Source organism: Embiotoca jacksoni, unplaced genomic scaffold, assembly GCF_022577435.1.
Source record: "Embiotoca jacksoni isolate LCO1_2020_lvr unplaced genomic scaffold, fEmbJac1.0.p SCAF_125, whole genome shotgun sequence".
Classification (NCBI taxonomy): Eukaryota; Metazoa; Chordata; class Actinopteri; family Embiotocidae; genus Embiotoca; species Embiotoca jacksoni.
This window is the reverse complement of record NW_027185258.1, coordinates 193,422-217,549: the sequence shown is the minus strand read 5'-3', so window position 1 is coordinate 217,549 and position 24,128 is coordinate 193,422. Positions and strand designations below refer to the sequence as shown.

The following is a 24,128-nucleotide window of genomic DNA, read 5'->3' as shown; positions in this document are numbered from 1 at the left end:
ATGATGAAGAGTTTCATGACAAGTGTTCAGTGGTGTTTTACTGAAGAACTTAAAAGGGCCATTCATGAAAAACCAACACGTTTATTAAGAAACAACTCGACGTACAAAATTAGAAGAAAAACTGTGAAAATGTTTTAAAGAGAACCTGTGAACGTTCTAATGTTCTAAAACACTTGAGTGGAAATAAATCAGAGAAACATGAGGACAGAAAGTCTGTAATCAATAAAGTGATCAGTTCAAACACGGGGAATAAAATAAATAAATTAATATCCTGTTTACTATGAGAACGTCTGTAGAACCCATTGAGAACATCTCCAGAACCCATTGAGAACATCTCTAGAACCCATCAAGAACAACTCTAGAACCCACCGAGATCTTTTCAAGAACCAATCGAGAACATCTCTAGAACCCATCGAGAACGTCCTTAGAACTCTTGGAGAACGTCTCTAGGACTCTTGGAGAACGTCTCTAGAACCCATGGAGAACGTCTCTAGAACTCATGGAGAACTTCTATAGAACTCTTGGAGAACGTCTCTAGAACTCATGGAGAACTTCTATAGAACTCTTTAGAGAACTTCTATAGAACTGATGGAGAACGTCACTAGGACTCTTGGAGAACTTCTCTAGAACTCATGGAGAACGTCTCTAGGACTCTTGGAGAACATCTCTAGAACTCATGGAGAATGTCTCTAGGACTCTTGGAGAACGTCTCTAGAACTCGTCGTGTCGTAGGAGCGCCTCCCCAAAGTCGGTCACCTGGCTGCCCACGAACACGTCGTATTTGTCCAGGATCTCCTTCCTGGACAGTCGTCCGTCCTGGACAGAGAGACAATAAGCTGTTAGAGAGGACGAGGAGGGACAGACGGAGACGTGATGATGATGAGGAGGAAAATCACGTCCACCTTGTTGCTGTCCGACTCGTGCAGCAGGTGTTTGGCTTCGGCTTCGGCGTGGTCGTAGTCGGACGGGAGGATCCAGTCCAGAGTCTCGTCCTTGTCCATCTTCCCATCCTGGTTCTTGTCCCGGAACTCAGAGAACTGTTGACGTTCTGTTGCCACCCACTCCGGCTCGTCCTCCTCGCCCTCCGAGGTGTACATGTCTCCTGAGGACGAAGAGTCACGTCCACAAACATCATCAGTCTACCTTTAAATCTGAAGACACACACACACACACACACACACACGTTACCGATGTATTCTTTCAGGTCGATGAAACCGTCTCCGTTCTTATCGATGTCCTCCATCGTCTCCTGTCAGACAGAGGACAGACTGATGAGTGTAGTCTCATCAGACATACGGGACATGGGGGACATCAGGGATATGGGGGACATGACATAAGGGACATCAGGGACATGTCTCTGACCTGCACCACGATGTCTTTCATGTGTTGGTGGTCTTCGGGATGGAGGAAGGCGGTGAACTCCTGTCTGTCAGCGATCATGTCCCCATCGGTGTCCGCCACCCTGAAGCGTCTCTTGTCCCTCCACATCATGTGGGTGTAGTTGTACTCCGTGTCCATCTGAGGATCCTCTGAAGGGGGATAACGGGACAACGGTCAGAGACGATTCGACATGAGGGACACAGAAGAACCTTGGGCTGAGTCTTACCCAGATAACTGCCGTACGTGACGTTTTTGTACTCGTCCCAGCTGATCCGACCGTCCTCGTCCACGTCGAAGTCCGTCCACTGATGGTCCACGCTGTCCAACACGTGTCTCCTCTGGGACGCCTTAATCCAAAACTTCAGCTCCTCCTCTGAAACAAAACCATCTCTGTCCCGGTCGATCTTATCTACGATGATGCTGCAGGGGGAGACAGACGGGAGACAGACAGTTGTTTTGTTATTGTTCATAAAGGTCAAACTGTGAACTGAACTCTCAGACAAACAGGTGAGCCACACCTCCGTCACACCCCCCACAGGTGAGTCACACCCCCTTCAGGTGAGCCACACCTCTGTCACACCCCCCACAGGTGAGTCACACCCCCCACAGGTGAGTCACACCTCTGTCACACCCCCCACAGGTGGGTCACACCCCCTACAGGTGAGCCACACCCCCTACAGGTGAACCACACCTCTGTCACACCCCCTACAGGTGAGCCACACCCCCTACAGGTGAACCACATGCCCTACAGGTGAACCACACCCCCTACAGGTGAGCCACACCTCTGTCACCCCCCACAGGTGAGTCACACCCCTACAGGTGAGCCACACCCCCTACAGGTGAGCCACACCTCTGTCACACCCCCTGCAGGTGAGTCACACCCCCCACAGGTGAGTCACACCCACTACAGGTGAACCACGCCCTACAGGTGAGTCACACCCCCCACAGGTGAGTCACACCCCCTACAGGTGAACCACGCCCTACAGGTGAGGCACACCTCCACAGAAAGGTTCCTCCTGAACTCACCTGAGTCTCCGCCTACTCTCCTCCGGCGGCAGGTGTTCGAACGTTTTGGCTTTGTCTTGACCCAGAAAAGCTTCGTGGTCGTAGTCATAGTTACGCTCGTCGTCGTGTTCTCGCCGACTCAGAACGTCTTCATGATGAACTCGAGGCTTCTTCTCTGTTGGTTTACTGTCGCCGGAGACGACGCAGAGCAGGAAACACATCAGCAGGGGGCGGAGCATCCTGACAGGGACACCGGGACACTGAGACTCGGACAGTAGAAACAGTGGACCCAATAGAAACAGTAGAATCCATAGAAACAGTAGAATCAGTAGAATCCGTAGAATCCATAGAAACAGTAGAAACTAGTGAAAACAGTAGAAACTATTGGAAACAGTACAAACTATTGGAAACAGTACAAACTATTGGAAACAGTACAAACTAGTAGAAACAGTACAAACTAGTAGAAACAAAATGAAACAGTAGAAACAGTAGAAACTAGTGGAAACAGTAGAAACTAGTGAAAACAGTACAAACTATTGGAAACAGTACAAACTATTGGAAACAGTACAAACTAGTAGAAACAAAATGAAACAGTAGAAACAGTACAAACTAGTGGAAACAGTAGAAACAAGAGGAAACAGTAGAAACTAGTGGAAACAGTAGAAACAAACAGTAGAAACTAGTGGAAACTAGTAGAAACAGTAGAAACTAGTGGAAACCGTAGAAACTAGTGGAAACAGTAGAAACTAGTGGAAACAGCAGAAACAATAGAAACTAGTGGAAACAGTAGAAACAGTAGAAACTGTAGAAACTAGTGGAAACAGCAGAAACAATAGAAACTAGTGGAAACAGTAGAAACTAGTGGAAACAGTAGAAACTAGTGAAAACAGTACAAACTATTGGAAACAGTACAAACTAGTAGAAACAGTACAAACTAGTAGAAACAAAATGAAACAGTAGAAACAGTAGAAACTAGTGGAAACAGTAGAAACAAGAGGAAACAGTAGAAACTAGTGGAAACAGTAGAAACTAGTGGAAACAAACTGTAGAAACTAGTGGAAACCGTAGAAACTAGTGGAAACAGTAGAAACTAGTGGAAACAGTAGAAACAAGAAGAAACAGTAGAAACTAGTGGAAACAGTAGAAACTAGTGGAAACAAACAGTAGAAACTAGTGGAAACTAGTAGAAACAGTAGAAACTAGTGGAAACAGTAGAAACTAGTGGAAACAAACAGTAGAAACTAGTGGAAACTAGTAGAAACAGTAGAAACTAGTAGAAACAGTACAAACTAGTAGAAACAAAATGAAACAGTAGAAACAGTAGAAACTAGTGGAAACAGTAGAAACAAGAAGAAACAGTAGAAACTAGTGGAAACAGTAGAAACTAGTGGGAACAAACAGTAGAAACTAGTGGAAACTAGTAGAAACCGTAGAAACTAGTGGAAACAGTAGAAACTAGTGGAAACAGCAGAAACAATAGAAACTAGTGGAAACAGTAGAAACAGTAGAAACTAGTGGAAACCGTAGAAACTAGTGAAAACAGTACAAACTATTGGAAACAGTACAAACTAGTAGAAACAGTACAAACTAGTAGAAACAAAATGAAACAGTAGAAACAGTAGAAACTAGTGGAAACAGTAGAAACAAGAGGAAACAGTAGAAACTAGTGGAAACAGTAGAAACTAGTGGAAACAAACAGTAGAAACTAGTGGAAACTAGTAGAAACAGTAGAAACTAGTGGAAACAGTAGAAACTAGTGGAAACAAACAGTAGAAACTAGTGGAAACTAGTAGAAACAGTAGAAACTAGTGGAAACCGTAGAAACTAGTGGAAACAGTAGAAACAAGAGGAAACAGTAGAAACTAGTGGAAACAGTAGAAACTAGTGGAAACAAACAGTAGAAACTAGTGGAAACTAGTAGAAACAGTAGAAACTAGTGGAAACCGTAGAAACTAGTGGAAACAGCAGAAACAATAGAAACTAGTGGAAACAGTAGAAACTAGTAGAAACTAGTGAAAACAGTAGAAACTATTGGAAACAGTACAAACTAGTAGAAACAGTACAAACTAGTAGAAACAAAATGAAACAGTAGAAACAGTAAAAACTAGTAGAAACAAAATGAAACAGTAGAAACAGTAGAAACTAGTGGAAAGAGTAGAAACTAGTGGAAACAGTACAAACTATTGGAAACAGTACAAACTAGTAGAAACAAAATGAAACAGCAGAAACAGTACAAACTAGTGGAAACAGTAGAAACAAGAGGAAACAGTAGAAACTAGTGGAAACTAGTAGAAACAGTAGAAACTAGTGGAAACAGTAGAAACTAGTGGAAACAGCAGAAACAATAGAAACTAGTGGAAACAGTAGAAACAATAGAAACTAGTGGAAACAGTAGAAACAATAGAAACTAGTGGAAACAGTAGAGTCCTGAAGAAACGTCTTTCTGACCTTTAAGGTAAAACATCATCCGCGGCGGAAGTCGCAGGAATTTTAACTCAAACTTTTAAAACGTTTCGACTCTAAACTAACAGCTGAGCGCTCACCTGTGCGCGTGCTGCTGCTCACCTGGTTCTGCGCGTGTCCGTCTTCTCTCAAGACACCGAACATAAACGAGCTTCACACTCCGACCGTCCGTCCGGCAGCAGGCCAATCCGCTGCCGCCCGCAACACCTCTCCCGGTTTCATTGGTCCACTTCAGCACGAGCTTGAGTTTGGTCGGTGACGTCAAATAATCGGTCCCCACACTCGGTTGTCATTGGTTGCTGTCCAGGAATGGACCAATGGGAGAATGACCGGTGAGAGAAGTACACGCGCGTCCTGCCACGTCCTCAAGAAAGCACGAGGATAGTTTGAGGAAAGAAACCTATTCATACTGATCCGATCAATACTGGATCAGTACCGGACCAGTACCGGATCAATACCGGATCAGTACCGGATCAATACAGGATCAATACAGGATCAGAGGATCAGTACCGGACCAGTACCGGATCAATACAGGATCAGAGGATCAGTACCAGACCAGTACTGGATCAATACCGGATCAGTACCGGATCAATACAGGATCAATACAGGATCAGAGGATCAGTACCGGACCAGTACCGGATCAATACCGGATCAGTACCGGATCAATACAGGATCAGAGGATCAGTACCGGATCAATACAGGATCAATACCGGATCGGAGGATCAGTACCGGATCAATACAGGATCAAGACCGGATCAATACAGGATCAGTACCGGATCAATACTGGATCAGTACCGGATCAATACTGGACGAGCTGAAATAAACCTTCAAATAAACTGAAAAAAAAAACACATGTAGAAACTGTCAACACGATCACAACCGAACATTTTTACACCTTCAAATTTAGACTGATGTCACGTTTTGTTGTTATTTGTTGTTGTGTGTTATTTATTGTTGTTGGGTTGTTATTTTTTGTTGTGTGTTAATATTTATATAAAATAAGCTCTACTACAGCATGTTGTCCTAAATGTGTACAAACAATGTTGTCAGCAATAAAATCAAAAGTCCACAATTTATAAACATTTTATTTTCCCCAGGTTGACAAAGTTTTATAAGTTAACACATCTGGAACAAACAGTGAAGTAAACAACAACAACAACACATAAATCAGGTCTAAATGAGACGCTGTCAGGACTTCCTGAAAACCAGCTGCTCGTCTCCACAGGAAGTGGAACCACATGACGAGTCAGCAGTTATCGAGTCGGGACGCCGTCCGTCTACCGGAAGTCCTCGGCGGAGAACATGCCTTTGGCCCGGCGCAGGATGGAGTCCTTGGAGGCGTCGTATGGATGCTCTTTGGACGGGATCTCCAGCACGGCCGGGATGGACTGCATGTGGCCGTCGATGGCGTGGCGGATCATCTCGGCGATGAACTGATTGATCAGGATGATGCCGATGTCGTTCCGCGCCAAGAAGCTCCTGAAGAGCGAAAGCTCGGTCAGCCACACAAAAGTCCATCCACATTTCGACCAATTTAACATCCCCACTATCTCAGGGAAATGTGCCTGTGCTTTAACAGGAAGTGATGTCACAGTGTTTGGAAGTTCAAGATACAAAACATGACTGGTGGTCTGGTGGCTTCATGGCTGCGTTTGGTAAACTGACTTTATTTATCCACCGCACCAAACTATTCAAATTTCTCTTCACTTAGTATTTGTGTTGTTGCCGGTTAATGTGGTTTTCATGAGTTCCGTTTTATGAATTAACAGAAGCTGCTGGTGAATTAATGATTTTAAATGTAAATGATTAACATTCACTGGTTTATAATTCATGTTCTCAGTAGAACAGACCTTCAAACACCACACCAGACTCCACTGAAATGTTGGCCAGTTTAAGATACAGCTTAAGATGGGAAATGTATCTTTAGTTTAACAAAGACTGGAGATAAATTAAGATTGAATTAAAAATACTGAACATTTCAGAATTCAGAAAATAACTGATGGTAGTTTTATTTCATTAATATGACGCAGTGCCTGACGCTGAAATAACGAGGAAAATGTAAATTGCTTGATCATTGAATGGAGGCTGGTGTGAAGGTCCAAGGAACAGCAAAAAGAAGAATCTGATCAACTGACAAAATTATTAGTAAATATTAACATTATTGAATGTACACAGTAAATCAAGTTAATAAATTCTTGAAATGCTTTGAGTAGAGTTTGGAGGCTAAAAGAGGAACAGATTTAAATATCTCAAACAGAAACCAGTTCAAATTCTGACCAATTTAACAATTTGATGTCTGGTTTTGTTGGTTAAAATCTGCTGCAGGGCGATAGCCCACATTCACACTGACCACCTTAAAACGAGAGATTTCTGAATGGAGTTTGGTCTTAGGTTCAGGCTTGTTTACTCCCAGGGAGGAGCTGTCAGAGATGGCAGGCCCAAACACTGCCCCAGACTCCATCCACATTTTCATCAAAATGGGATTCTGCTTGTTTTTGAACAACAGTGAATTCGAATATTCACAGGCTCAATAATCGGTGGTATTTGGTTCATATCGTCTGCTGTTTGGATTAATTTTAGTCTGATCTGACCGTTGATGTTTGAGGATTACTAACGTCTTCAGTCCGTGAATAAAGGGGTAAATGCCGCGCTAAACGGGCTGATTTTTACACGGAGTCTGGTGCAGAAAAAAACCCGTGTTTGTGATCGCTCTTACTTGAAGGTTTCCTCGATCTCCGTGATGCTCGTGTCTTTCTCCACAACCAGGAAATTCGGTTTCCGGTTCTTGTTGAGTTCACCGATCCCGCCAAGCAGGAATCCGGTGCACGTGTCCTCATCACCGATAACGGCGATCAGTTTCCCGCGGCCAGCCATCACGGAGCTACTGGTGTCCGGATTTAACGGAGAGACGGTGAAAAGGATTCAGCTTTGCCCGGAGAGCTTCTGCAGGTCATGTGAGGAGTTCAGCTGACCGGCACTTCCGGTTTAGTCCTGCGGGTCACAGGAAGCATTTATTTATTCATTTGTCACCATTTTCTTTAATAAGATGAAAAAAAAGAATGTTTTGTTCATTTCCATAATGTTTTTGTTTTGTGTCTTTGAGTTGTTGATTTTAATGTTAACCAAATTGAAAAGGACGACGGTGTTTCTGCACCAAACTCTGTTCAAAAATTAGCCACTTTAACACCTCAGTGTCCGTTTTGTTCAGTGAGTGAAGATGCTTTTATTCACAGGAGAATAAAGATCAAGTCGGAATGAAATTCGTCCAGAAAGCAGCCGATATGAACCAAATAATAAAAAACCTTTAATGGATCTTTGAAATGCTGCATTCACGGTAATCCAGCAACAACTCGGAGTTCTGTTGGTGAACATGTTGGAGTCCAGTGGCGCCCAGCGACGAGGACAAACTCAACCTCAAACCAAACTCCATTCAGGAATCTGGCGTTTTAGGAGGTTTAATCTCGAAACATTTTCGGTCAACAAAGATGAAACGTTCAGACACATCCGGAATAATTCATTTAACTTTTTTTCTGACAGCACGTGAAGGCCTCAGCAGTCACGTGAAACTCTCTCATAAAGACGGAAATGGTGCAGCGCTACAGTTTGTAGAAACATCAGAAGAAGAATGGTGAGTTTAAAGTTTTCTCTTTGACCGTTTTTATAAATCTTTATGAACCGTGTGACGTTCATGGCGCTCGGACGTCACAGTTTGTAGTTTACTGACGCCGGTTAGCCGTTAGCTTCAGCTGATGCTGTCAGTGTTTGCAGACGACAGCTGCGCTGACTGCGGGTCTGGAGCGGATCCCGGATCAGCTCGGATACCTGGTCATCAGCGAGGACGGGGTTCTGGCCGTGAGTGTCACCAAACCCAATTCACATTTCTGTCAATTTAACATCTCGTTGATGCTGCTAAATGGTCTGTGATTATTACAACAGTCGGGACATGTTGTGTTGCAGCAGGAGCTACTGGGTTTATTCCGCTTTGGTTATGAGCCGTTTACATATTCAAGTTTGGGTCATCCCGGGTCAGTCAAATATTTTCAGTCAAATTGCACAAGAAAGTAACAGACAAGAAAACGTTAAATTGCTTCATTTTTTTAATGGAGTTCGGCGTTTATTTCGACATTTTTGTTGGTAGCAAACATTGATTTTCTGTTTGGTTTACTTCGTTATTATTGAAATCTTGATTTAAACCCAGCGTGGAATTAAAAGCCTCGAGTTGTGAACGTAGTTTGGTCACTGGATCAAACGGAAACACCAGACTCCAGATTTCTGAATTGTTTACAAAACCTCAGTCGACATCTTCAAAGAATGAACGGACATGTAAAAACGGTTGTTTTTAGAATGAACCCTGGTGGGTTCCTCAGTCTCTTTACACGATAGTCGAACACCAACCGAAACTAAATTACTGATTGTCAGCCACGACCAAAACCTGAAAATCAGATGGATCCTGACGAATGGCTGCTCTGACCTTTGACCTTTCAGTCTGCAGGTGAGCTGGAGAACGACGAACACACAGCAGGTGTGATGATGCAGATGGTTCGAACAGCGAGTCGCTTCCGATTACCTGGATCAGTGGAGCCCCCCTTCAAACGCATGTCAGGTGAGTCTGAAGGGCCCCCGGGAGGGCGCCGGGCCCCCCCTCACCCCCACTCACCTGTGCTGTGCTTTGTGTCTGCAGTGATCCTGGAGGACTTCGTCTACACGGTGACGGTTTCAGGTCAGAAGGTGTTTGTGGTCAAACGTCAACACAACCAGCAGGAACCAATCAGCGTCTAAGGCTGGAGGTCAGAGGTCAGGTGGTCTGAGGAGCAGCTGTGATGATTATGTTAGTTTGTACGTTTGTTAAATAAAACGATTTGAAACAATCAGCTGATCAATGTTTCACATTTCATCATCAATGACAAACGGCAGTCTGTCTGCATGCAGGTGGACCCGGACCTGGTCTAATCCTGGGTCCAATTACAGCAAATGTTTCTTTCAAAATAAAAGTGGTCTTATTGTGGCGGTCCAGCTCACCTGTCAGAAGACGTTTCACATCTTTTTTGCCACTCAAAAAAATGACCTTCAAGTTCTGCGATTCTGGTTTAGGTGAATATATTTTGGAACAATGAATTTTATCACCATGACAACAAAAACATTTTTAATCGTTCCTGCAACGTTTGTTCAGTGAAATGACCAGAAAAAAAAAAAAGTTAAAAGGGTTTGTCGATGACTGAGACGGATGTACAGCTGACGACATGATTGGTCCTTCAGTCTAAACAGAAGTGAGTGACAGGTGGGCGGAGCCAGGCCATCAAAACACTTCAAATAAACCCAAAACATCTGAGAAGAAAAAAAACAATCTTTATTGCATCATCATTGTCTCTCCGTTTCTTCTTCACATTAATAAGGAATGACGAGGCCGTCAGGTTCAGCTCTGGAATGACTCATCACATGACCAGGTAACTGTCACCTGTCGTAAACCCCGCCCCCTGAACCCGAGGTAACTGTCACCTGTCGTAAGCCCCGCACCATGACCCTCAGGTAACTGTCACCTGCGTTAAGCCCCGCCCCTCCTCTTCCACAACATCCTGTCACATGATTCGGAGTTAAAACATGCAGCTTAAAAGAAAAACAAAACACAGATCTAACAAACACCTGCAGGAAGAACAGAAGAAGAGGATGATGGGAAATCAAGGTGAGTTCAGAGTCCATGACATCACTTCCTCCTACAGACACACATTTATAATTTAAAAAACAAGAAAAACAGTCCTGTGAAATGCTCCTCCTCGGTTTGTACATGATGACATCAGTCGATGACATCAGTCGATGATATCATTCTCCTGCTTCCTCCTTCCTGTCAGGTGGTCTAGCGTTTTGACAGCTCATTGGACAGCCAATCCAGCCCCTCGTACAGACCGGTACCCTGAGTGGCACAGGTGGCCTGGACATGCCACTGAAACCAACAACACAGCAGGTTAGGGGCGGGGCCAAACGATCACCTGACCACACATTCATCACAACCTTCAGAACCTCCAGGTGAGCTTCTGTCACCTGTTGGGTATGGTTGAATGTGGGCGGTGCTTGAGACAGGGATCTATGACTGGAACACAGAGAACCCCCCCCCCCCCCCCCCGTCTCTTACAGTTCTGCTGCGTAGGCTGTGCAGACCCAGCTTGTCGGTGAGTTCACTGACTCCCATGGCGTTGGGAAGATCCTGTTTGTTGGCGAACACCAGAAGGACTGCCTCCTTTAGCTCGTCCTCCTGGATCTGCAGAGAGAGTCACATGACCGATGATGTCACTGACAATGACTTCTGACAGTTTTATCCAAGCAGAGGCAGAGTGGGCGGGGCAACAGTGAACAGGTGGTGTTGATGAGGTAATGCTGGTGATCACTTATCAACAACCGAGACTCACCATCTTGGAAAGCTCCTCCGCTGACTCAGCGACTCTCTCTCTGTCGTTACTGTCCACCACGAAGATCAGACCCTGCACAGATCAATACATCAATACCATCAATACCATTAATACAATCAATACCGTCAACACCATCAACACCATCAATACCATTAATACCATCAATACCATCAATACATCAATACCATCAATATGATCAATATGATCAATGTGAACAACACCATCAATCCAGTACCTGTGTGTTCTGGTTCTGGGTCGGTACCTGCGTGTTCTGGTTCTGGGTCCGTACCTGTGTGTTCTGGGTCGGTACCTGTGTGTTCTGGTTCTGGGTCCGTACCTGTGTGTTCTGGTTCTGGGTCGGTACCTGCGTGTTCTGGTTCTGGGTCCGTACCTGTGTGTTCTGGTTCTGGGTCCGTACCTGTGTGTTCTGGTTCTGGGTCGGTACCTGCGTGTTCTGGGTCCGTACCTGTGTGTTCTGGTTCTGGGTCCGTACCTGTGTGTTCTGGAAGTAGTGTCTCCACAGAGGTCGGATCTTGTCCTGGCCGCCGACGTCCCAGACCGTGAAGCAGATGTTCTTGTACTCCACCGTCTCCACGTTGAAACCTGGAACACAAACACGTTTCAGTTGGAACCATAAACTGGATCAAAAACAGAACCACGCTTTCAGGCAGAAGTGTCTTCAGCTGCAATACCAGCGAGTGCCACTAGAGGTCGGCTCCAAAAAGCCTCCGGCTCCATAGACTCCCATTCAACTTCTCTCATCAAATCCAAAGTGAATAAAATGTGTCCATCAGTTATCTCGGTGTTGTTAGCTAAAGTCACTCCTTCTTATTAGTTTTCTGGAGGTCCGTCTGAAAATAATCCCTCATTCATTAGAAAAGAAGATTCAAGAAGACCTGTTTTTCAAGCTATCGGTAAGCTCCTCCCCCAGGTCGTCCAAATATGGTGACTTCCTGCTCTAAACTAGATTCCCTCAGAATAGTTTCACGTCATCAGAGTATTTACCGATCGTTGGGATGGTGGTGACGATCTCTCCGAGCTTCAGTTTGTACAGAATTGTTGTTTTTCCAGCCGCGTCCAAACCGACTGAAACAAACAGGAAACACACAGAGAAATTAAACACAATAAACTGGATTTAAACACAATAAACTGGATTCAAACTCAAACTCAATAAACTGGATTTAAACTCAATAAACTGGATTTAAGTACAATAAACTGGATTTAAACTCAATAAACTGGATTTTAACTCAATAAACTGGATTTAAACTCAATAAACTGGATTTAAACTCAATAAACTGGATTTAAATACAATAAACTGGATTTAAACTCAATAAAGTGGATTTAAACTCAATAAATTAGATTTTAACTCACTCAATTAACTGGATTTAAACTCAATAAACTGGATTTAAACTCAATAAACTAGATTTAAACTCAATAAACTGGATTTAAACTCAAACTCAATAAACTGGATTTAAACTCAAACTTAATAAACTAGATTTAAACTCAAACTCAATAAAGTGGATTTAAACTCAATAAAGTGGATTTAAACTCAAACTCAATAAACTGGATTTTAACTCAATAAACTGGATTTAAATACAATAAACTGGATTTAAACTCAATAAAGTGGATTTAAATACAATAAACTGGATTTAAACTCAATAAATTAAGATTTTTAACTCACACTCAATTAACTGTATTTAAACTCAATAAAGTGGATTTAAACTCAAACTCAATAAACTGGATTTTAACTCAATGAACTAGATTTAAACTCAATAAACTAGATTTAAACTCAATAAAGTGGATTTAAACTCAATAAATTAAGATTTTTAACTCACACTCAATTAACAGTATTTAAACTCAATAAACTAGATTTAAACTCAATAAACTAGATTTAAACTCAATAAAGTGGATTTAAATACAATAAAGTGGATTTAAACTCAATAAACTGGATTTTAACTCAAACTCAATAAACTGGATTTAAACTCAATAAAGTGGATTTAAACTCAATAAAGTGGATTTAAATACAATAAACTGGATTTAAACTCAATAAATTAGATTTAAACTCAAACTCAATAAAGTGGATTTAAACTCAATAAAGTGGATTTAAACTCAATAAACTAGATTTTAACTCAAACTCAATAAACTTGATTTAAACTCAATAAACTGGATTTAAATACAATAAACTGGATTTAAATACAATAAACTGGATTTAAACTCAATAAACTAGATGTAAACTCAATAAACTGGATTTAAATACAATAAACTGGATTTAAACTCAATGAACTAGATTTAAACTCAAACTCAATAAACTAGATTTAAACTCAAACTCAATACACTAGATTTATACTCAATAAACTGGATTTAAACTCAATAAACTGGATTTAAACTCAATAAACTGGATTTAAACTCAATAAACTAGATGTAAACTCAATAAAGTGGATTTAAATACAATAAACTGGATTTAAACTCAATAAATTAGATTTAAACTCAAACTCAATAAACTAGATTTAAACTCAAACTCAATTAACTGGATTTAAACTCCATAAAGTGGATTTAAATACAATAAACTGGATTTAAACTCAATAAAGTGGATTTAAACTCACTCAATAAACTAGATTTAAACTCAATAAAGTGGATTTAAACTCAAACTCAATAAACTAGATTTAAACTCAAACTCAATAAAGTGGATTTAAACTCAATAAAGTGGATTTAAACTCAAACTCAATACACTAGATTTAAACTCAATAAACTGGATTTAAACTCAATAAACTGGATTTAAACTCAATAAACTGGATTTAAATACAATAAACTTGATTTAAACTCAATAAAGTGGATTTAAATACAATAAACTGGATTTAAACTCAATAAACCAGATTTAAACTCAATAAACTAGATTTAAACTCAAACTCAATAAAGTGGATTTAAACTCAATAAATTAGATTTAAACTTAATAAAGTGGATTTAAACTCAATAAACTAGATTTAAACTCAAACTGAATAAACTGGATTTAAACTCAATAAAATGGATTTAAATACAATAAACTTGATTTAAACTCAATAAAGTGGATTTAAACTCAATAAACTAGATTTAAACTCAAACTCAATAAAGTGGATTTAAATTCAATAAATTAGATTTAAACTCAAAAAACTAGATTTAAACTCAAACTCAATAAAGTGGATTTAAACTCAATAAACTGGATTTAAATACAATAAACTGGATTTAAACTCAATAAACTAGATTTAAACTCAAACTCAATAAACTAGATTTTAACTCAAACTGAAAAAACTGGATTTAAACTCAATAAAATGGATTTAAATACAATAAACTTGATTTAAACTCAATAAAGTGGATTTAAATACAATAAACTGGATTTAAACTCAATAAATTAGATTTAAACTCAAACTCAATAAACTAGATTTAAACTCAAACTCAATTAACTGGATTTAAACTCCATAAAGTGGATTTAAATACAATAAACTGGATTTAAACTCAATAAAGTGGATTTAAACTCAATAAACTGGATTTAAACTCAAACTCAATAAACTAGATTTAAACTCAAGCTCAATAAACTAGATTTAAACTCAATAAAGTGGATTTAAACTCAAACTCAATAAACTAGATTTAAACTCAAACTCAATAAAGTGGATTTAAACTCAATAAAGTGGATTTAAACTCAAACTCAATAAACTAGATTTAAACTCAAACTCAATAAAGTGGATTTAAATACAATAAAGTGGATTTAAACTCAATAAAGTGGATTTAAATACAATAAACTGGATTTAAACTCAATAAAATGGATTTAAATACAATAAAGTGGATTTAAACTCAATAAACTGGATTTAAACTCAATAAAGTGGATTTAAACTCAATAAAGTGGATTTAAATACAATAAAGTGGATTTAAACTCAATAAACTAGATTTAAACTCAATAAAGTGGATTTAAACTCAATAAACTGGATTTAAATACAATAAACTGGATTTAAACTCAATAAACTAGATTTAAACTCAAACTCAATAAACTGGATTTTAACTCAAACTCAATAAACTGGATTTAAACTCAATAAACTGGATTTAAACTCAATAAAGTGGATTTAAATACAATAAACTGGATTTAAACTCAATAAACTAGATTTAATCTCAATAAAGTGGATTTAAATACAATAAACTGGATTTAAACTCAATAAACTAGATTTAAACTCAAACTCAATAAACTGGATTTTAACTCAAACTCAATAAACTGGATTTAAACTCAATAAACTGGATTTAAACTCAATAAAGTGGATTTAAATACAATAAACTGGATTTAAACTCAATAAACTAGATTTAATCTCAATAAAGTGGATTTAAATACAATAAACTGGATTTAAACTCAATAAATTAGATTTAAACTCAAACTCAATAAAGTGGATTTAAACTCAATAAAGTGGATTTAAACTCAATAAACTAGATTTTAACTCAAACTCAATAAACTTGATTTAAACTCAATAAACTGGATTTAAATACAATAAACTGGATTTAAATACAATAAACTGGATTTAAACTCAATAAACTAGATGTAAACTCAATAAACTGGATTTAAATACAATAAACTGGATTTAAACTCAATGAACTAGATTTAAACTCAAACTCAATAAACTAGATTTAAACTCAAACTCAATACACTAGATTTAAACTCAATAAACTGGATTTAAACTCAATAAACTGGATTTAAACTCAATAAACTGGATTTAAATACAATAAACTTGATTTAAACTCAATAAAGTGGATTTAAATACAATAAACTGGATTTAAACTCAATAAACCAGATTTAAACTCAATAAACTAGATTTAAACTCAAACTCAATAAAGTGGATTTAAACTCAATAAATTAGATTTAAACTTAATAAAGTGGATTTAAACTCAATAAACTGGATTTAAATACAATAAACTGGATTTAAACTCAATAAAATGGATTTAAATACAATAAACTTGATTTAAACTCAATAAAGTGGATTTAAACTCAATAAACTAGATTTAAACTCAAACTCAATAAAGTGGATTTAAATTCAATAAATTAGATTTAAACTCAAAAAACTAGATTTAAACTCAAACTCAATAAAGTGGATTTAAACTCAATAAACTGGATTTAAATACAATAAACTGGATTTAAACTCAATAAACTAGATTTAAACTCAATAAAATGGATTTAAATACAATAAACTTGATTTAAACTCAATAAAGTGGATTTAAACTCAATAAACTGGATTTAAACTCAAACTCAATAAACTAGATTTAAACTCAAGCTCAATAAACTAGATTTAAACTCAATAAAGTGGATTTAAACTCAAACTCAATAAACTAGATTTAAACTCAAACTCAATAAAGTGGATTTAAACTCAATAAAGTGGATTTAAACTCAAACTCAATAAACTAGATTTAAACTCAAACTCAATAAAGTGGATTTAAATACAATAAAGTGGATTTAAACTCAATAAAGTGGATTTAAACTCAATAAACTGGATTTAAACTCAATAAAGTGGATTTAAACTCAATAAAGTGGATTTAAATACAATAAAGTGGATTTAAACTCAATAAACTAGATTTAAACTCAATAAAGTGGATTTAAACTCAATAAACTGGATTTAAATACAATAAACTGGATTTAAACTCAATAAACTAGATTTAAACTCAAACTCAATAAACTGGATTTTAACTCAAACTCAATAAACTGGATTTAAACTCAATAAACTGGATTTAAACTCAATAAAGTGGATTTAAATACAATAAACTGGATTTAAACTCAATAAACTAGATGTAAACTCAATAAAGTGGATTTAAATACAATAAACTGGATTTAAACTCAATAAACTAGATTTAATCTCAATAAAGTGGATTTAAATACAATAAACTGGATTTAAACTCAATAAATTAGATTTAAACTCAAACTCAATAAAGTGGATTTAAACTCAATAAAGTGGATTTAAACTCAATAAACTAGATTTTAACTCAAACTCAATAAACTTGATTTAAACTCAATAAACTGGATTTAAATACAATAAACTGGATTTAAATACAATAAACTGGATTTAAACTCAATAAACTAGATGTAAACTCAATAAACTGGATTTAAATACAATAAACTGGATTTAAACTCAATGAACTAGATTTAAACTCAAGCTCAATAAACTAGATTTAAACTCAAACTCAATACACTAGATTTAAACTCAATAAACTGGATTTAAACTCAATAAACTGGATTTAAACTCAATAAACTGGATTTAAATACAATAAACTTGATTTAAACTCAATAAAGTGGATTTAAATACAATAAACTGGATTTAAACTCAATAAACCAGATTTAAACTCAATAAACTAGATTTAAACTCAAACTCAATAAAGTGGATTTAAACTCAATAAACTGGATTTAAATACAATAAACTGGATTTAAACTCAATAAACTAGATTTAAACTCAAACTCAATAAACTAGATTTTAACTCAAACTGAAAAAACTGGATTTAAACTCCATAAAGTGGATTTAAATACAATAAACTGGATTTAAACTCAATAAAGTGGATTTAAACTCAATAAACTGGATTTAAACTCAATAAAGTGGATTTAAACTCAATAAACTAGATTTAAACTCAATAAAGTGGATTTAAACTCAATAAACTGGATTTAAATACAATAAACTGGATTTAAACTCAATAAACTAGATTTAAACTCAAACTCAATAAACTGGATTTTAACTCAAACTCAATAAACTGGATTTAAACTCAATAAACTGGATTTAAACTCAATAAAGTGGATTTAAATACAATAAACTGGATTTAAACTCAATAAACTAGATGTAAACTCAATAAAGTGGATTTAAATACAATAAACTGGATTTAAACTCAATAAACTAGATTTAAACTCAAACTCAATTAACTGGATTTAAACTCCATAAAGTGGATTTAAATACAATAAACTGGATTTAAACTCAATAAAATGGATTTAAATACAATAAAGTGGATTTAAACTCAATAAACTGGATTTAAACTCAATAAAGTGGATTTAAACTCAATAAAGTGGATTTAAATACAATAAAGTGGATTTAAACTCAATAAACTAGATTTAAACTCAATAAAGTGGATTTAAACTCAATAAACTGGATTTAAATACAATAAACTGGATTTAAACTCAATAAACTAGATTTAAACTCAAACTCAATAAACTGGATTTTAACTCAAACTCAATAAACTGGATTTAAACTCAATAAACTGGATTTAAACTCAATAAAGTGGATTTAAATACAATAAACTGGATTTAAACTCAATAAACTAGATGTAAACTCAATAAAGTGGATTTAAATACAATAAACTGGATTTAAACTCAATAAACTAGATTTAATCTCAATAAAGTGGATTTAAATACAATAAACTGGATTTAAACTCAATAAATTAGATTTAAACTCAAACTCAATAAAGTGGATTTAAACTCAATAAAGTGGATTTAAACTCAATAAACTAGATTTTAACTCAAACTCAATAAACTTGATTTAAACTCAATAAACTGGATTTAAATACAATAAACTGGATTTAAATACAATAAACTGGATTTAAACTCAATAAACTAGATGTAAACTCAATAAACTGGATTTAAATACAATAAACTGGATTTAAACTCAATGAACTAGATTTAAACTCAAACTCAATAAACTAGATTTAAACTCAATAAACTGGATTTAAATACAATAAACTTGATTTAAACTCAATAAAGTGGATTTAAAATACAATAAACTGGATTTAAACTCAATAAACCAGATTTAAACTCAATAAACTAGATTTAAACTCAAACTCAATAAACTAGATTTTAACTCAAACTGAAAAAACTGGATTTAAACTCCATAAAGTGGATTTAAATACAATAAACTGGATTTAAACTCAATAAAGTGGATTTAAACTCAATAAACTGGATTTAAACTCAATAAATTAGATTTAAACTCAAACTCAATAAACTAGATTTAAACTCAAACTCAATTAACTGGATTTAAACTCCATAAAGTGGATTTAAATACAATAAACTGGATTTAAACTCAATAAAATGGATTTAAATACAATAAAGTGGATTTAAACTCAATAAACTGGATTTAAACTCAATAAAGTGGATTTAAACTCAATAAAGTGGATTTAAATACAATAAAGTGGATTTAAACTCAATAAACTAGATTTAAACTCAATAAAGTGGATTTAAACTCAATAAACTGGATTTAAATACAATAAACTGGATTTAAACTCAATAAACTAGATTTAAACTCAAACTCAATAAACTGGATTTTAACTCAAACTCAATAAACTGGATTTAAACTCAATAAACTGGATTTAAACTCAATAAAGTGGATTTAAATACAATAAACTGGATTTAAACTCAATAAACTAGATGTAAACTCAATAAAGTGGATTTAAATACAATAAACTGGATTTAAACTCAATAAACTAGATTTAATCTCAATAAAGTGGATTTAAATACAATAAACTGGATTTAAACTCAATAAAGTGGATTTAAACTCAATAAACTAGATTTTAACTCAAACTCAATAAACTTGATTTAAACTCAATAAACTGGATTTAAATACAATAAACTGGATTTAAATACAATAAACTGGATTTAAACTCAATAAACTAGATGTAAACTCAATAAACTGGATTTAAATACAATAAACTGGATTTAAACTCAATGAACTAGATTTAAACTCAAACTCAATAAACTAGATTTAAACTCAAACTCAATACACTAGATTTAAACTCAATAAACTGGATTTAAATACAATAAACTTGATTTAAACTCAATAAAGTGGATTTAAATACAATAAACTGGATTTAAACTCAATAAACCAGATTTAAACTCAATAAACTAGATTTAAACTCAAACTCAATAAACTGGATTTAAACTCAATAAACTAGATTTAAACTCAAACTCAATAAACTAGATTTTAACTCAAACTCAATTAACTGGATTTAAACTCCATAAAGTGGATTTAAATACAATAAACTGGATTTAAACTCAATAAAGTGGATTTAAACTCAATAAACTGGATTTAAACTCAAACTCAATAAACTAGATTTAAACTCAAACTCAATAAAGTGGATTTAAATACAATAAAGTGGATTTAAACTCAATAAACTAGATTTAAACTCAATAAAGTGGATTTAAACTCAATAAACTGGATTTAAATACAATAAACTGGATTTAAACTCAATAAACTAGATTTAAACTCAAACTCAATAAACTGGATTTTAACTCAAACTCAATAAACTGGATTTAAACTCAATAAACTGGATTTAAACTCAATAAAGTGGATTTAAATACAATAAACTGGATTTAAACTCAATAAACTAGATGTAAACTCAATAAAGTGGATTTAAATACAATAAACTGGATTTAAACTCAATAAACTAGATTTAATCTCAATAAAGTGGATTTAAATACAATAAACTGGATTTAAACTCAATAAATTAGATTTAAACTCAAACTCAATAAAGTGGATTTAAACTCAATAAAGTGGATTTAAACTCAATAAACTAGATTTTAACTCAAACTCAATAAACTTGATTTAAACTCAATAAACTGGATTTAAAACAATAAACTGGATTTAAATACAATAAACTGGATTTAAACTCAATAAACTAGATGTAAACTCAATAAACTGGATTTAAATACAATAAACTGGATTTAAACTCAATGAACTAGATTTAAACTCAAACTCAATAAACTAGATTTAAACTCAAACTCAATACACTAGATTTAAACTCAATAAACTGGATTTAAACTCAATAAACTGGATTTAAATACAATAAACTTGATTTAAACTCAATAAACTGGATTTAAACTCAATAAAGTGGATTTAAACTCAATAAAGTGGATTTAAATACAATAAAGTGGATTTAAACTCAATAAACTGGATTTAAATACAATAAACTGGATTTAAACTCAATAAACTAGATTTAAACTCAAACTCAATAAACTGGATTTTAACTCAAACTCAATAAACTGGATTTAAACTCAATAAACTGGATTTAAACTCAATAAAGTGGATTTAAATACAATAAACTGGATTTAAACTCAATAAACTAGATGTAAACTCAATAAAGTGGATTTAAATACAATAAACTGGATTTAAACTCAATAAACTAGATTTAATCTCAATAAAGTGGATTTAAATACAATAAACTGGATTTAAACTCAATAAATTAGATTTAAACTCAAACTCAATAAAGTGGATTTAAACTCAATAAAGTGGATTTAAACTCAATAAACTAGATTTTAACTCAAACTCAATAAACTTGATTTAAACTCAATAAACTGGATTTAAATACAATAAACTGGATTTAAATACAATAAACTGGATTTAAACTCAATAAACTAGATGTAAACTCAATAAACTGGATTTAAATACAATAAACTGGATTTAAACTCAATGAACTAGATTTAAACTCAAACTCAATAAACTAGATTTAAACTCAAACTCAATACACTAGATTTAAACTCAATAAACTGGATTTAAACTCAATAAACTGGATTTAAATACAATAAACTTGATTTAAACTCAATAAAGTGGATTTAAATACAATAAACTGGATTTAAACTCAATAAACCAGATTTAAACTCAATAAACTAGATTTAAACTCAAACTCAATAAACTGGATTTAAACTCAATAAACTAGATTTAAACTCAAACTCAATAAACTAGATTTTAACTCAAACTCAATTAACTGGATTTAAACTCCATAAAGTGGATTTAAATACAATAAACTGGATTTAAACTCAATAAAGTGGATTTAAACTCAATAAACTGGATTTAAACTCAAACTCAATAAACTAGATTTAAACTCAAACTCAATAAAGTGGATTTAAATACAATAAAGTGGATTTAAACTCAATAAACTAGATTTAAACTCAATAAAGTGGATTTAAACTCAATAAACTGGATTTAAATACAATAAACTGGATTTAAACTCAATAAACTAGATTTAAACTCAAACTCAATAAACTGGATTTTAACTCAAACTCAATAAACTGGATTTAAACTCAATAAACTGGATTTAAACTCAATAAAGTGGATTTAAATACAATAAACTGGATTTAAACTCAATAAACTAGATGTAAACTCAATAAAGTGGATTTAAATACAATAAACTGGATTTAAACTCAATAAACTAGATTTAATCTCAATAAAGTGGATTTAAATACAATAAACTGGATTTAAACTCAATAAATTAGATTTAAACTCAAACTCAATAAAGTGGATTTAAACTCAATAAAGTGGATTTAAACTCAATAAACTAGATTTTAACTCAAACTCAATAAACTTGATTTAAACTCAATAAACTGGATTTAAAACAATAAACTGGATTTAAATACAATAAACTGGATTTAAACTCAATAAACTAGATGTAAACTCAATAAACTGGATTTAAATACAATAAACTGGATTTAAACTCAATGAACTAGATTTAAACTCAAACTCAATAAACTAGATTTAAACTCAAACTCAATACACTAGATTTAAACTCAATAAACTGGATTTAAACTCAATAAAGTGGATTTAAATACAATAAACTTGATTTAAACTCAATAAAGTGGATTTAAATACAATAAACTGGATTTAAACTCAATAAACCAGATTTAAACTCAATAAACTAGATTTAAACTCAAACTCAATAAACTGGATTTAAACTCAATAAACTAGATTTAAACTCAAACTCAATAAACTAGATTTTAACTCAAACTGAAAAAACTGGATTTAAACTCCATAAAGTGGATTTAAACTCAATAAACTGGATTTAAACTCAATAAATTAGATTTAAACTCAAACTCAATAAACTAGATTTAAACTCAAACTCAATTAACTGGATTTAAACTCCATAAAGTGGATTTAAATACAATAAACTGGATTTAAACTCAATAAAGTGGATTTAAACTCAATAAACTGGATTTAAACTCAAACTCAATAAACTAGATTTAAACTCAAGCTCAATAAACTAGATTTAAACTCAATAAAGTGGATTTAAACTCAAACTCAATAAACTAGATTTAAACTCAAACTCAATAAAGTGGATTTAAACTCAATAAACTGGATTTAAACTCAATAAAGTGGATTTAAACACAACAAACTGGAAGAAGCTTCAGCTTCACTTGGACTTTAACAGAAGGTTCCTTTTATACAGTTTATATTTTATTTTAAACAAAGTTTTACTTAATTTAAACAAACAGTTTTATTTTATTTGAACAAAGTTTTATTTTTATTTGAACAAAGTTTTATTGTGTTTAAACCGTCTAAACAGACTCCTTCCGTTAGTATCCGGTGGCTAGCTCCGTTAGCCTCTATGTCTTGTAAATTCTGTAAAATGTGGAGCTAAACTTTTACAAACCGAGACTTTCGGACCGAGACTAGAGTCCAGGGAGTCGGTCTGAATGTAATAGTCAGAGTGCAGAGCGCGTTTTGAGCCGGTGACCGGCGGCCGGCCGGTTAGCTCGGGGCTCGTTAGCCGAGCTCCGGTGCTCACCCATCAGTATCCTCATCTGCTTCTTCCCGAAGAACTTGGAGAACAGAGACGAGATCGTCAGACCCATGTTTCAGACTAACGGTCCCGGTTCGGCGGCGGGAGGACTAGAACCTGACGGGGCAGAACGTCAGCCGGTGGGTCCGGGAGCAGCTGCGGATTGGAGCCGGAGAGCGAGCGGAGAACGGCGGACTGAGGGTGCAGCTCCGCCTCGGTGCCACGTCCAGGCCAACGCGGAATAAATGACGTCACTACTTTGAAAAAACTTTATTAACAGCCAACACGAATGCTGCATTCAAGGTCTGCCGGAAAGACAGATGTTTTTAGTGTGGCACCAACATGTAAAGTGTATTGTGT

The 24,128-nt window shown here is 34.9% G+C and overlaps 4 protein-coding genes across 6 annotated transcripts; 1 reads left to right on the top strand and 3 right to left on the bottom strand.

Moving 5' to 3' along the window:
• Nucleotides 1–65: 65 nt before the first annotated feature.
• On the bottom strand, nt 66–5,041 carry calua (calumenin a). 3 transcript variants are annotated; one of them, XM_069145458.1, is made up of 7 exons: nt 4,951–5,041; nt 2,407–2,625; nt 1,607–1,800; nt 1,363–1,529; nt 1,189–1,249; nt 903–1,102; nt 66–816 (listed from the first exon to the last, which is right to left on the bottom strand). In XM_069145458.1, exons 2-7 carry the CDS (start codon nt 2,622–2,624, stop codon nt 712–714), a joined length of 945 nt encoding a protein of 314 aa, XP_069001559.1. In that variant the 5' UTR covers nt 2,625; nt 4,951–5,041; the 3' UTR covers nt 66–711. The 3 variants fall into 3 exon arrangements, with proteins under 3 accessions (XP_069001559.1, XP_069001560.1, XP_069001561.1); XM_069145459.1 differs by having other exon boundaries at nt 4,929–5,004; XM_069145460.1 differs by lacking the exon at nt 4,951–5,041 and adding an exon at nt 4,834–4,922.
• An 874-nt stretch (nt 5,042–5,915) lies between these two features.
• atp6v1f (ATPase H+ transporting V1 subunit F) lies at nt 5,916–7,825 on the bottom strand. The gene is made up of 2 exons (XM_069145455.1): nt 7,565–7,825; nt 5,916–6,327 (listed from the first exon to the last, which is right to left on the bottom strand). Exons 1-2 carry the CDS (start codon nt 7,720–7,722, stop codon nt 6,126–6,128), a joined length of 360 nt encoding a protein of 119 aa, XP_069001556.1. The 5' UTR covers nt 7,723–7,825; the 3' UTR covers nt 5,916–6,125.
• Nucleotides 7,826–8,385: 560 nt separating this feature from the next.
• Nucleotides 8,386–9,719, top strand: lamtor4 (late endosomal/lysosomal adaptor, MAPK and MTOR activator 4). Its single transcript, XM_069145457.1, has 4 exons — nt 8,386–8,476; nt 8,617–8,700; nt 9,334–9,451; nt 9,530–9,719. Exons 1-4 carry the CDS (start codon nt 8,474–8,476, stop codon nt 9,625–9,627), a joined length of 303 nt encoding a protein of 100 aa, XP_069001558.1. The 5' UTR covers nt 8,386–8,473; the 3' UTR covers nt 9,628–9,719.
• Nucleotides 9,720–10,174: 455 nt separating this feature from the next.
• Nucleotides 10,175–24,000, bottom strand: LOC138195787 (ADP-ribosylation factor 4). The gene is made up of 6 exons (XM_069145454.1): nt 23,775–24,000; nt 12,255–12,335; nt 11,743–11,852; nt 11,250–11,321; nt 10,976–11,101; nt 10,175–10,786 (listed from the first exon to the last, which is right to left on the bottom strand). The coding sequence occupies exons 1-6, from the start codon at nt 23,839–23,841 to the stop codon at nt 10,700–10,702; spliced, it is 543 nt and encodes a 180-aa protein (XP_069001555.1). The 5' UTR covers nt 23,842–24,000; the 3' UTR covers nt 10,175–10,699.
• Between the last annotated feature and the right edge of the window lie 128 nt (nt 24,001–24,128).

Coding starts and splice junctions, on each gene's coding strand:
- calua (XM_069145458.1), bottom strand. CDS start 2,624: ATGCTCCGCCCCCTGCTGATGTGTTTCCTGCTCTGCGTCGTCTCCGGC. Junction 1,530..1,606: donor CACGTACGGCAGTTATCTGG/GTAAGACTCAGC, acceptor ATCCCCCTTCAG/AGGATCCTCAGATGGACACG. Junction 1,250..1,362: donor TGAAAGACATCGTGGTGCAG/GTCAGAGACATG, acceptor TCTGTCTGACAG/GAGACGATGGAGGACATCGA.
- atp6v1f (XM_069145455.1), bottom strand. CDS start 7,722: ATGGCTGGCCGCGGGAAACTGATCGCCGTTATCGGTGATGAGGACACG. Junction 6,328..7,564: donor GAGATCGAGGAAACCTTCAA/GTAAGAGCGATC, acceptor TTCGCTCTTCAG/GAGCTTCTTGGCGCGGAACG.
- lamtor4 (XM_069145457.1), top strand. Junction 8,701..9,333: donor GCGAGGACGGGGTTCTGGCC/GTGAGTGTCACC, acceptor TTGACCTTTCAG/TCTGCAGGTGAGCTGGAGAA. Junction 9,452..9,529: donor CCCCTTCAAACGCATGTCAG/GTGAGTCTGAAG, acceptor TTGTGTCTGCAG/TGATCCTGGAGGACTTCGTC.
- LOC138195787 (XM_069145454.1), bottom strand. CDS start 23,841: ATGGGTCTGACGATCTCGTCTCTGTTCTCCAAGTTCTTCGGGAAGAAG. Junction 12,336..23,774: donor GCAGATGAGGATACTGATGG/GTGAGCACCGGA, acceptor TGTTTGTTTCAG/TCGGTTTGGACGCGGCTGGA. Junction 10,787..10,975: donor ACAGCCTACGCAGCAGAACT/GTAAGAGACGGG, acceptor TGTTGGTTTCAG/TGGCATGTCCAGGCCACCTG.